The sequence below is a fragment of the Polistes canadensis genome, unplaced genomic scaffold (assembly GCF_001313835.1).
Source record: "Polistes canadensis isolate GaletaPanama2010 unplaced genomic scaffold, ASM131383v1 scaffold_205, whole genome shotgun sequence".
Taxonomy (NCBI): domain Eukaryota; kingdom Metazoa; phylum Arthropoda; class Insecta; order Hymenoptera; family Vespidae; genus Polistes; species Polistes canadensis.
Window position 1 is genome coordinate 100,763 of NW_014569752.1, and position 13,146 is coordinate 113,908.

Consider the following 13,146-nt stretch of genomic DNA (forward strand, 5'->3'; position numbering starts at 1 on the left):
GTTTATCCCAGTGATGTATACTTGATTATAAACTAAAAATTAAAGAAGAAAGAAAGTAAAGGAAAAAAAGAAAGAAAAGAAGAAGAAGAAGGATACGCATTCGTGATTTTTCGTGACAGTGGTCGATACTTATCTTCTATCTCTTTCGGGATCGTTCATTCCTTTAGTTTTCTATCTCTCTCTCTCTCTCTCTCTTCATTTGGAGATGAAGCGTGGAAGAGGAGATACTGATCTCTTCAACGTTTCCTTCGGCAAGAACGACATAAATACATCGAACTTTCGACGAAGACCATTCTTTAAATAAATCTGTAATATTTTACATTTATTTTTTAGTTTTTTTTTATATATTCAATCATTAAAAAAAAAGAAAAAAAAAAAAGAATAGGAAAAAGAGAGATTATAGATCAAAAGCAGAGATCTTGTTAAGATGTTGAAAGTGAAACGAATTAGTGTTAGTGTTGGAGAAACTAAGAGATTGGAAACTTTTCTATAAAGAAAATAAAATAAATAAAAAGAAGAAAAAAGAGAGAGATAGATAGTGTTGTGTGTGTGTGTGTGGGGGTATGTGTGTGTTGTGTGTGTTGTGAGAAAAAAAGAAATAAAGAAGATAAAAAAACAAATTGGAAGGAAGTGCACAAAGGGGAGGAGGATCAATGAACTGTGATGATTATATTATTCTTCTGTGAGATAATCGTATTTTGAAAAAAATAATTAAGAGAATTCGAAGACTGAAGACTTACCCTCGATATATTTCTTTTAAATTGTTCTCTCTAAACAAAATGATAGAAATTGTTGAAGAAATAAATTAAGAAATAAACGTGGATCGGAAATACGCATTGCGCACGAATTTGCGCATTGTTTAATCTGACAAAAAAAGAAAATAGAGCGGGAATTATGAAAAAATTTTTTGAGAAAAAATTAGAAATATTAATGTGATTATTATTATATCGAAGCAAACAAATGCATTTGCGTGTTAAGCACGAAGCTGAAAGTATAATTCTGTCTTTTTTTCTTTTAAAGAAATAAAAACAGAAAAAAGGTTAAAAAAAAAAAAAAAGAAGAAAATATTTATGAGTTGTGTGCATACGTACGTGTGTGTATATATATTCAGTAGCCGGAGAGAAAACAGGATCAATTAGCAGCCTGCTGAAGAATAAGAATAAACGTGAATCTCAGTAATGTCCTTGAAAGTATTGCATATTTCTTCTTTTGAGAAATTTTATATATTTTCTTTTGATTAAAATAATAATAATAGTCATTCTCATTTGGAACAACGAAAATATTTAACAATCGTGTGTGAATATCTCGTCATATGAATAATCGATTCGATCAATATATTTCGATTTCGATAATTGCGATTATAATATGCCCGGGAATTTTTAATATTTCCAATAAGTGCCATTTCCGTTTAGTAAATTTTTTGATTTCTTTTCTATTAGTTCGCGTTTAAAATGACTAAGATATTTGTTTAAAACAAATCAAAGGATTAAGAAATAAAGAATAATTAAATGAGGATACATTTTGTAATATTAACAAGATCGTGTGGGTGATAAAAATACTGTGTTTGTGTATATGAGTGTGAGTGGTGCGTGGAGGAGGAAGAAGAATTAATTAAGATAGTGGGTTTAGAAATTAATCATGTTTCTTGGATCATTCGTAAGAACGTCTTGACGTTGTCATCATCAACATACACTTCGTCGTTGTCATTATTACAACATCGATTTAAGTTTTATTAATTATATATAAAACACACAACGAAAGATGGATAGAAACGATAGTAGTATTGGAAGTGGTACCAATGGGAATTGTCACGTCGGAAATTCAGGATCACCATTGAATTCCTCAACATCCAATCATCCACCAACCCTTCATAATTCTTCCACCGGATTGGACAGTCAGGTAGTTCGATTTAATCGAAAATTTATCGCAATCGATATATCATATTTTCTATTTTCAAATTTCACAATAAATACATAAATATTTTTTATATTCCCATTAAAATATATACGATCGTAAATTGATCTTACAATTAGATAAGAATGAAGTCTAAAAGGGCTAGGGGGAATACAAAAGATTGTCGTGAGACCGATCTCCATTGTTTACGACTTTAAAAGCGAAACAAAGGAGGGGGGGGCTCGTTAGTGATTCTTATACGATTATTTTTACGCGGTAATTTTAAACAAGTTAACTCGCTTACAATGTGAACGTATATTTAAATACTTCATTTAAAATTAAAATACGTTCTGTTGTATCAATCTATAGTACAAAAATGAATGATCTAATATCAAATTAGTATACAAATTGTTTAAATAGAAAATATTTTTATTGGAAATAATTTATTTCCCCTAGGATAAAAAGGTTCCTTGTAATTTAATAAATGCATAACTTAAAAAATATGACCATATATAAATAAATATGTAAATATATATACACGTTTAAGTTTCTTTTCGGTATAACGTAAATCATTTCGCATTCCAGGAGAATCGTGTCGTAAATATTCGCGTAGGAGAAAACCTTCGTGCTTGCAATTTAGAAAGAGAGATTTATTCGATCTATGTACTTTTAAAACTATGTACACACCAACTCTATTTACTTTTATGTTTTACTACCTCCGCTATTTCGTTACGTGAAACTTTTTAAGGAATTATCTAACCATTAGCATACCGATGTGTACCGATTGGAAGGAAAAAAAAAAGAAATAGAAAAGAAAAAACACATCCAACTAGGACACGGTCTGTTCTGAATACTGTCAACATTCTATCGAATTCCAAGAAAAGTATTATATATACTCCCTTCTGTGGAGTATATAAATTCCCTCATCCTATGTCAGACGATACGCTTGAATCTTTCTTCGAAGAAAGTCTCTTATTATATTCCTCTTTTTAACGCTTCGTAAATTACATTGTATTACTAGTGTTTTCAGAGATATTCAAGAAACTTACATGCACTAATTTTACGCTTTATTCCTGCTTAACGTACCGTGGAGATTTTTAAATTTCAACAACGTTTTTAATTTCTTATTACTTATTACAAAAAAAAATAAAAACCTCGTTTATCAAATGATATATATTAAATAAATTTAATACCATAAATAATACTTTGATTTAAATTTGGACGCCATCTTGTCGAATAACGCGCCAAATAAATGTTCAAATTTTCGCGCGATATTCGAAATACAAAGAAATTTTGTGTTCTTTATTTAAGAGTGGTGATAGAGGATGGGAAATTCATCAAGTGACCGTTACTAGAGTTCCTGGTTATGGCTTTGGTATTGCCGTATCTGGTGGTCGTGATAATCCACATTTTACCAATGGTGACCCAGCTATTGCAATCTCCGACGTTTTGAAGGCCGGACCTGCGGAAGGAAAGTTGCAGTGAGTAATGTTTCTTCTCTCGAGAAGAATAAGAATTACAAAAAAGGTTGTTCACAGTCTAGCCTGAGGCAATCTGTTCAAGCTCTTTCATCTTGAACGAAAGAAGTATAACAAAAAACAAAGAAAATGTTTCTACAGACTCGATTTAATGTCTTCTTTCTCTTCGTTGTTCTATGAATCGTTTAAATTCTACGCCATTTTATTTAATAGCCCGCCAAATCAATGTTTAAATTTTCGCGCGATATTTTAAACATTAAAAAGATCGATACGAAAGTCGATATTTCTTTGATTATTATAGATGCATTTAATACTAATTAAAATTATCGAACGTGAACGTTCAAAATAGAAAGTGTAGTGTTGCATGAGACGTTTAAGTTTAGAAATTGTTACGATAGTAAGTATGTATGTTATACCGTTTTATGGTGAATCGAGTTTCCATAAAAAGAATCAATGATGTTGCTGCGTTACGAATGATAAGTATATACAAGTCAGTCGATTGTGTGTTTTTAGGGTAAACGATCGCATCATTTCCGCTAACGGAGTATCATTAGAAGGTGCTGATTATGGAGCAGCTGTCCGAGTTCTTCGGGACTCTGGATCGACCGTTTTATTGGTCGTTAAACGAAGAGCTTCGTCGAACTCATCAACTTGCCAAGGCAATTCTGCTCCTCAAACTCATCGGCTTACTCTCACAAGAAATAATAAAAAAGATGGTAAGAATAGGGTTAGGATTTAACAAGTCAAAGTTTATTTGTAACCTGTCGCAGTTAACAAGGGAATTATTTGTAAAGATTATTATCTAATACAAATTTTGTGTTCAACTTTGTAGATTTTGGTATTGTATTGGGTTGTCGATTGTACGTGAAGGAAGTAACTAGAGAAAACACTGGTGTTAAACCTGGCGATATTTTAACACGAATAAGTGGTATTGCCGCTGATAATATGAGTTTAAAGGAAGCAAGAAAATTAATGGATCAATGTAAAGACAGACTGTCTATCGTTATTACAAGAGATTCTTCCTGTTGTCACGTTCAGCAACAAGTAAAGACTGATAGCGGAGAGTATTTATCCGGTGCTAGTTATAGCAGCCAAAATTTATACGTTCCACCACCAACTAGACAACCATTGGAAGATAAAAGTAATTTGGTACCAAGAGGACGTTCCAGAGGCCCTTTAATGGATGTTTCTTTGAGTCAATTAGATTTACCAGCAACGCCAACAGTTGATCCACCTAGGCCTCCTCCTCCAAGGCCTGAAGGTAAACTACAATTTTCACTTTTACTAAAATCTGTGTATGCTTTTTTGATTTTATAATATTAATCTTTTTTTCGTTTATATAGATTATTATAGTTCGCGAAGACAAATGTACGATGAAGATTCTATCACACATAGAACGAAACAACCAATGTAAGTGCTATATTCTATAAATCATGTTAGGTTTGTTTAGTATCTGATTAAACAAATAATTATTAATGAAAATTTGATATCTAGGCCGGATCCTCGTTTCATTACATTCCAAAAAGAAGGTTCAGTAGGAGTACGATTATGCGGAGGAAATGAGACTGGCGTTTTTGTAACAGCAGTTCAAACTGGTAGTCCAGCATCTCTTCAAGGCCTTCAACCAGGAGACAAAATTTTAAAAGTAAGTTTTCAAAAATATCACCAATGAAACTTTTAAAAAGTATTTAATATTATTGTATATACTGATATTTTGTTGGAATGATTAAATAGGTAAATGACATGGATATGAAAGGTGTAACCAGAGAAGAAGCTGTATTATTTCTTCTTAGTCTTCAAGAACAAATTGATTTGATAGTACAACATCGACGTCAGGAATATGATCAAATTGTTGCATCTGGCAGAGGTGATTCGTTTCATATCAAGTAAGTCTCCCTAAAATTTATTTATTAATATTTGTTAATATAAAAATTTGTAGATGAGAAAGAAGAAAGTATTTAATGTATGATAATAAAACATCTTAATATTTTATCAGGACACATTTTCATTACGAACAACCTGAGAAAGGAGAGATGAGCTTTCGCAGCGGAGATGTCTTTCACGTGGTAGACACTCTTCATAACGGAGTTGTAGGTTCTTGGCAAGTATTTAGAATTGGAAGAAACAATCAAGAAGTACAGAAAGGTATTATTCCAAACAAAGCACGTGCCGAGGAACTTGCAACTGCACAATTCAATGCCACGAAGAAGGAATTAAGCGCTAGCGAGAGTAGAGGTAGCTTTTTTCGAAGAAGAAGAAGTAGTCACAGACGTTCTAAATCTTTGGGAAGGGTGAGATAACATTATTATCTTGCTATTACAATTTATTAGGAATACACGTTTAATATTTTTATTTTAAATTATTATTTAGGATCACTGGGACGACGTGGTATTCTCCGATAGCGTCAGTAAATTTCCAGCTTATGAACGAGTGATTCTTCGACATCCAGGATTCGTTAGACCGGTTGTACTTTTCGGTCCCGTGGCAGATCTCGGTAGGGAAAAATTACTTAAAGATTTTCCCGACAAATTTACTTCCCCACGTGAGTAAATCGAAGTGAGTCGTTAAATTTTCATAATACATATCGTACATCATTATGACCTGAGAGATGCGTTTTAATTTTTTAGAAATGGAAAGTCAAATGGAAGAAAGCGGTAATAAAAATACTAAATCCTCTGGCATTATTCGTTTGAGTGCCATTAGAGAAGTCATGGACAGAGGAAAACATGCTCTATTGGATATTACACCTAATGCTGTTGATCGACTTAATTATGCTCAGTTTTATCCTATTGTGATATTTTTAAAAGCTGAAACTAAACAAGTTATTAAAGAAATGCGAGCAGGTGTTCCCAAGTAAGTTTTTCAATTAATTAAAAATATATAAACATATATATTTATATAACTTATGTTGTTCTTATTTTAATATTCTCAGGTCAGCGCACAAAAGTAGCAAAAAACTTTTAGAACAATGTCAGAAATTGGATAAAATTTGGGGACACATATTTAGTGCTGTTATTACACTTACAACTCCTGAAGCTTGGTATCGTAAACTCAGAGAATTAATAGATCGTCAGCAACAGGGATCTTTATGGATGAGCCAAACGAAGGTACTCTATTTAATGTTATTAATTATTATTTATATTCTTGCTTGTAATAAGATGTTCACATTTGTTACTGTCAGGTATTTCAATATATTTATAATAATCATTTTTAAAATATCAGCTATAAAGTAGAGTTAAAACTGACATTGACAAATCTTATGTGAAATGGGCATATTTATGAAATTGATTCAAAGATTTGTTAATCGAAAAGATTTGAGTTTAAATAATAAGTTTGTTGATTGTAGCCAATATGTAGCCGATATATGAATTCAGATCTATACCTTCCACCTTATCATTCGCATATCCCGCAACCTCCTCTCGCATCACTTATTGAAGATGAAGTATACTTCGATCAAAATAAAAATAATACCTCCCTTTTATCACCCTATTCTTATTCCTCTCCTATAGAACATTCATCATTCATGTCCTTACCCAATACTTCAGATGTCATCCGTGAGCAATTTTTCGGCTACATATAAAAGCCTCATTAAAATTCCCTTTAGATACCATCAATTAACTTTTAATATCCCTAACTTTGTTTGTTAAGTTTTTCGTTGAAATATGTTTAAATATATTTGTTTTTAATCGTTTATATTAATTGTTTAATACATTGTGTCATCTTCGTGTGTCATGAATGATTGCCACAAATCTTAACAAGCATGCGCTCATTAAAATTGATATTATTTATCATTGAATGAATATTTGAAATATTAATTTAATGTGGAATGCCCAAATTTATCGTGAATTAATATACTCATAAATTAGATCTATAAGATCTTAAACAATTGCATAATATTTCTTAATTATTATATTACAGATTAATACATGCATACTAATGGACCGTATACTTGTATGCATGTATTATTTTTTCTTTACTATGAACAACAACAAAATTATATTTAAATATTATATATAATTATTATTTTTGAACTCGAACAAAATATTTTTTTTTTTTTAGATACTTCTTTTTATATATATTAATAATATCTTTGTTATATTTGATATTAAATTATATTGCACAAAAATTAATTTCACAAGTTTAGAAAAAATATTGATGATATATTTATCATATAATACTAACAATGCACTATCATAATAATAAAAAAAAAAAATCACAATACACTTATGCAACTAAAATATATTCTATGTTTACATATCTATCGTAATCGTTGATGTTACCTTTTATTAAATTTGCTATTATAAATACACCTAATGTGTAATGTAATGTTCATGTAATGTTTTGTCCTTTGTGTCATATGATCGTAGCCAGAAGAAGCCCTCTCGGATGACTTCCTATTCCCGATGACATCTCGCCTCTCCTACGCTTCCTCTCCGGAGAGTGATCTGGAATTAAGCCCTGCACCTGCTCTTCCTGGAACATTGGGTCCACCTATACGCTTGAAGAGTAGTTCAGATCCAAGTATTGCTACGCAAGATGATACAACAGCACCACCTCCATATTCTACAAATTATCAAGTAAGTTTGAACTTAATATATTTTTAAATCTGTTAACAATAAATAATAAAATTATGTGCATATATATATAATATAAAAGAGAACATTTTTATTTAGCAATCTTTTGAACAACATAAAAGAAGATCACAACAAGGAGGAGGTGCTGGAGACAGCAAATATGGTTTTTCATTATCAGGACAAACAAGTAATCAATCTGGTTCCCCGGAATATCTTGGAACATCGTTTGAACCTAGATCACCACATCATAGTCCACCGGATTTACCACCAAGGATTGATAGAAATATTAAACCAACTAATCAAACAACTAGAGGAACTGTACGTTCTACTCAAGAAAGAATCATTACCAAAGCTGATTCAGTTTTGGATGTTGGAAATTATATAAACGCGTCTCCTCACAAAGTCAATGCCACATCGTCGCTTGAAAGAACACAAACAAAAGCGGTAAGTTTCTATAATACTCTGATAATATGATATAGGCATTTAAATATCATTTTATCTCTTTATAGGGAAGCTACGATAGTATGTCCTCATATGACTCGTATAATAACAATACTAATGGAAATCCAAGTTATGCTGGTGTGAATCTCAACACATCAACGAATCGTTTAGGCCCAAATGTACCTGATGATTTAAAAAGTAGTGGTATGTCGGCTAGAGCTCATGATCCATACAGATTTACAAGATCTACGGCTCAACCTATTCCTACTCAAGACTCCCAACCTACTAGAACAGATTATGCCAAATATAGGTAAGTGAATCGTGTGTTTATAATTAGAAAAAAAAAATAAATAAATGTCTATATATACATGTATGGAATAGTAGGAGAATTCATTCATTATAAAATTCATGCCATATATATATATCGTAGAAGTGATATATATAAATAAACATTTTTTTCATATAAATAAACATTTTTTTCATATAGGGTGATGGCAAGAACACCTCGTCCATTAAGAAGAGCTTGTAGAATATATATATCGAGTAGAGATACTTTAGTTTAAATTTGAATACCTTTGATTACCTAATTTTCATAATTTTGTTTTTTCCTGCACCCAAGTAAGCTAGAAATATTGCTTTATATATTTATAGCAGGACGACAGACTACAAACCGATATCAATTCCACAAAACAAACCAGGAGGATCATACAAACCGATACCACCCCCAAAGCCTAAGAATTACAGACCACCGCAAACAACTTTAGTAGGAGATGAAAACAGCGGAAATAATAGTAATAATAATGGAAACACTGGAAACAATGGTAACAATGCTGCTGCGGCTTATCAGCATACCAAAAGTTATTCTATTGCCACTTCGCACGTGCATAATGGAGTAAGTATAACAATATTATTGATATTATTATTATTACTGAAACGAGTAAAGACAAATTTTATAAGTTCTTTACTTCACATTTTAGGTAGAGAATAATAGCAACGTTAGACGCAACAACAGTCAGTATTATTATAATATTCCACCACCCACTCGTCATAATGAGAATAATCCGGTTAATACGCATCATAATCACAGCCACATTACACCACCGATACATAGTCATAGCCTGAGTCATACTCATCCTCACTCTAGTCCTCCTGTGACTTCTCATTCTCATTCTAATAGTGCTGGTCAAATTAATCTCAGTTCAACTCACAATCGGAACAACGTCAATCATAATGGTTTCAATCATAATAACAATCATGGAAGTGGAAACCAAACTTATGCTTCCAATAGTTCGACTCACAATAGAGAACCTAATGGTTTAGATTTAGCTGGAAGCAGAGAACAAAGAGGTAGTGCCTTTGAACTTTATCGGAAACCTGTACATCATTATAATATTAGATAAATTTTACGATGGGTATATATTATTCGTAATTAAAATTCTAATTTTCTTTCTTCGTCTTGGTTTTCTTTTTTTTTTTTTTTTTTTTTTTTTTCTCTTCTTGTTCCGATAATATAGATAAGTATAAATCGTATAACACATTATAGATAAAGATAATAATTACAATATAATCACACAATGATATATTATAAATGTAGAAAAAGAAAAACCACCACATCTGCCTTAAAACTACCTCTGTATAATAATGATTGGCAAAGAAATAGTTAGCAATGTATTTTATACAATTGGTTTTATATATATAATACATGTAATAAACTATTAATTAAAATATGGTGCGATAATCTTTCCGCTTTGATAGATTATTTTAAATCTATTTGTATTTTTATTATTATTACTATATAATAATCTACTACGCAATAATTGATTATTTCTAATGATGATGATGAAGATGATGATGATGATGATAATGTCATTGCATTGATTGTTATTGCATTTTAATGATTAATTAATTATATATGAAAAAACTATGACATGTGATATATAATTAAAAGTAACATTGAGAGACAAATGATCATTGTATGACTCCGCGTACACAAGTTTTATATGTTTATTTATTTTGAATCTAAAAATTCAAGATGAAAAATCATATTCTTCCAAAGAGAATGCAATTTTTCTTACGGTAAAAATATACAAACTTATAAAATAACTAAATAATTATATATATATATATATTTATGTTTATATATAAATATTAGATAATCATTTATAATATACTTATAATGATCGCATAAATATTGTTGTATATTAAAAAAGTTATAGATAAATAAAACCATTAAAATTAATATGAAGTTAAAAAGAATAGAAAATACAACAACGAACAAAACAAAAAATCAATTATTCGCTGACAAGTATTAAAATGATTTATTATGTTCGCGAGTTGTTTTTTATAATATTAATAAAAAAAACTCATTATATACGAATCAGCTGATAAATAAGCTATTAAATCAACTGATGATTTATGACAATGTATTGGTTTTTTATATTTGATTAAAAAAGAAATTTTGAAAATTGAAAATAATAAATATAATGAATTCCCTGATGGTTTATTCATGTCATGTATATATTATTCAATTATATTATACAGAACTTTGTAATTTACGCATTAATAACTACACCTACCTATAAACTCTTCATTTTTTCACAGATAAATTCTATTTTAATATTTGTCATTTTTATTATATTGAAGTTTTTACATTCAAGCTGATATATTTATATCCATTATACACATTTTTAATTAATTTAAAAAAAAGGACATTTCTTCCATATATTAATCACGTTACTACTCATGTTCATAAAAATACATATAATCTATTATTTGAAACAAAAACAAGAAAAAAAAGAAACCAAGCACGTAAAGATAGTAAAGCTTGGACAAATAATAATAATAATAATAATAATAATAATAATAATAATGATAATAATAATAATAATAATTAAATTTTAAAAATTATTCGACATATTCATCGTCAATGTGAGATAGTACAGGAGTGCTTTTTCAAATTTCTCATTTCAAATAATTTACAAGAAGGAGAAAATAAAATTAAAACGAAAATAAAATAAACTAAAGCGACCAAACAAGGAAATAAAATAAAAAAAAATAATAATAAATTTTACAAACTAATTTCTTTACATATTAATAACCGCATTTAAATAAAAATTTTTCATCATCAGTATCTTTTTTTTTTCATTCCATTGAAATTTAGTCGATAATATACAATTTTCTTTTTTTTTTTTAAAAACAAATCTTTCCACCGATCAAATGAATTAGTAAAAATTAAATAAAATATAAATGGTATATAACACATTCTCTTCGTCAAAGATAAAATTCAAACAATTTTGCATAAGTAAAATGTGCGTCTAATATAAAAATATTTATATAATTAATTATGCATATTGGTTATGCATAATTTATATTTTGTCCATTTTAATAATTTATATTTAAATATACACTTCGTTGAAGATGTCGATATTAATTTAAGTACAATAACATTACTGTGTAAAAATCATACGTACAGATTTTTGCTTTAACACGAATGACAATAATGATCTTTTTTTTTTGTTTTTTTTTTTTTTTTTGTTTTAATAATAACATAAAGCAGTGAAAGATAATTTCATTTTTTACATACAGAAAAATTTAATGTTTAATATTGATGGTAGTATATAAAATTAAATCGGCGTATTTTTTACTAGCAAGTTTATAAAACAGCACAGAGGTGTTTCGTTTGTACATACACATTGAAGGGAATACTCGGGCAGTTTAGTGTTTTTTAAATGCAAAGATAATACATTAACATAGATCATGTTGTTTATATAATATTAAAATTAATTGTGTAATTTTAATTTATCATATTTTCCGTCCAAAAAAAAAAAAAAAAAAAAAAAAAAGAAGAATGGAGAACACATTTCAATGCTATACTTTTACAAAGTAATAATTTTTTTCTTTTTCCATCATCATTTTGATCATTTTGGATTATAATATGTTAATATAATTACATCGTGGAACATTAAAGGTGGACAAAAAAAAAAAATAATAAGAAAAGCGAACGATAACTTAAAATTTTCTTTGTATAGACATGACCTACAAAGTACCTGAACAATATAAAAATTACATATAAGTATTACACGCGGAAGTTAGTCCTTTTGTCAAAAAATTTGTAATAATCATGAATAGTATATAAAAGTCAGAGTTAAAGTACTTCTAGCATTGTAAATAAATAACTGTACAGTAATAGAGAAAATTTGTCTTGCGATTAATTTTAATAGATATTTTCAATGACATACGGTCGCAATTGTCACGACGATACGTATCGAATAATATAACGTTCGCATAATAAATACAGTTATTAATCTTACAATTCTTATTTCGTATTCGTCAGTTGAACTGGCAATTTGATTTAGGACATGCATAGTTTGGAAAATAGAAAATGCGTTTTTGTTTGTCGTTTGGGGTTAAGAATTATCTAAAAACACTTATGTCAAAAAAAAAAAAAAAAAAAAAAAAAAAAAAATAAGGAAGAAAAGCATAGTCTAGATAATGTTAATGAGAAGCTTCCTCGTTAATATAATGATGAAGCTCGAAGAAAACAGTCATCAATGTTCGGCCACTAAATTGTAAACAATTATTATCCCTAGTGGCGTTATATGAAATATGTAAATGTTAATATGTTCGCTTAAACTAATAAGAATAAACGAACATATTAATTAATGCTTAGCAATCAATATTTCCATTTGCGGAATAGTTAATCAGTCTTGCCCTATTCCCTCCTTGTAACTTTGTTGTTGTTGTTTTTTTTTTTTTTTTTA

General features: G+C 29.2%; 1 protein-coding gene across 2 annotated transcripts; it reads left to right on the top strand.

Moving 5' to 3' along the window:
- Positions 1-1,023: 1,023 nt before the first annotated feature.
- On the top strand, positions 1,024-9,838 carry LOC106789845 (tight junction protein ZO-2). 2 transcript variants are annotated; one of them, XM_014754365.1, is made up of 17 exons: positions 1,024-1,190; positions 1,440-1,899; positions 3,205-3,374; positions 3,885-4,087; positions 4,204-4,632; positions 4,715-4,781; positions 4,866-5,016; positions 5,106-5,257; positions 5,368-5,662; positions 5,742-5,913; positions 5,999-6,224; positions 6,304-6,478; positions 7,739-7,948; positions 8,045-8,389; positions 8,455-8,696; positions 9,038-9,278; positions 9,364-9,838. In XM_014754365.1, exons 2-17 carry the CDS (start codon positions 1,762-1,764, stop codon positions 9,784-9,786), a joined length of 3,639 nt encoding a protein of 1,212 aa, XP_014609851.1. In that variant the 5' UTR covers positions 1,024-1,190; positions 1,440-1,761; the 3' UTR covers positions 9,787-9,838. The 2 variants fall into 2 exon arrangements, with proteins under 2 accessions (XP_014609851.1, XP_014609850.1); XM_014754364.1 differs by lacking the exon at positions 1,024-1,190 and having other exon boundaries at positions 1,276-1,899.
- Positions 9,839-13,146: the final 3,308 nt, after the last annotated feature.

Coding starts and splice junctions, on each gene's coding strand:
- LOC106789845 (XM_014754365.1), top strand. CDS start 1,762: ATGGATAGAAACGATAGTAGTATTGGAAGTGGTACCAATGGGAATTGT. Junction 5,017..5,105: donor CAGGAGACAAAATTTTAAAA/GTAAGTTTTCAA, acceptor ATGATTAAATAG/GTAAATGACATGGATATGAA. Junction 6,225..6,303: donor ATGCGAGCAGGTGTTCCCAA/GTAAGTTTTTCA, acceptor TAATATTCTCAG/GTCAGCGCACAAAAGTAGCA.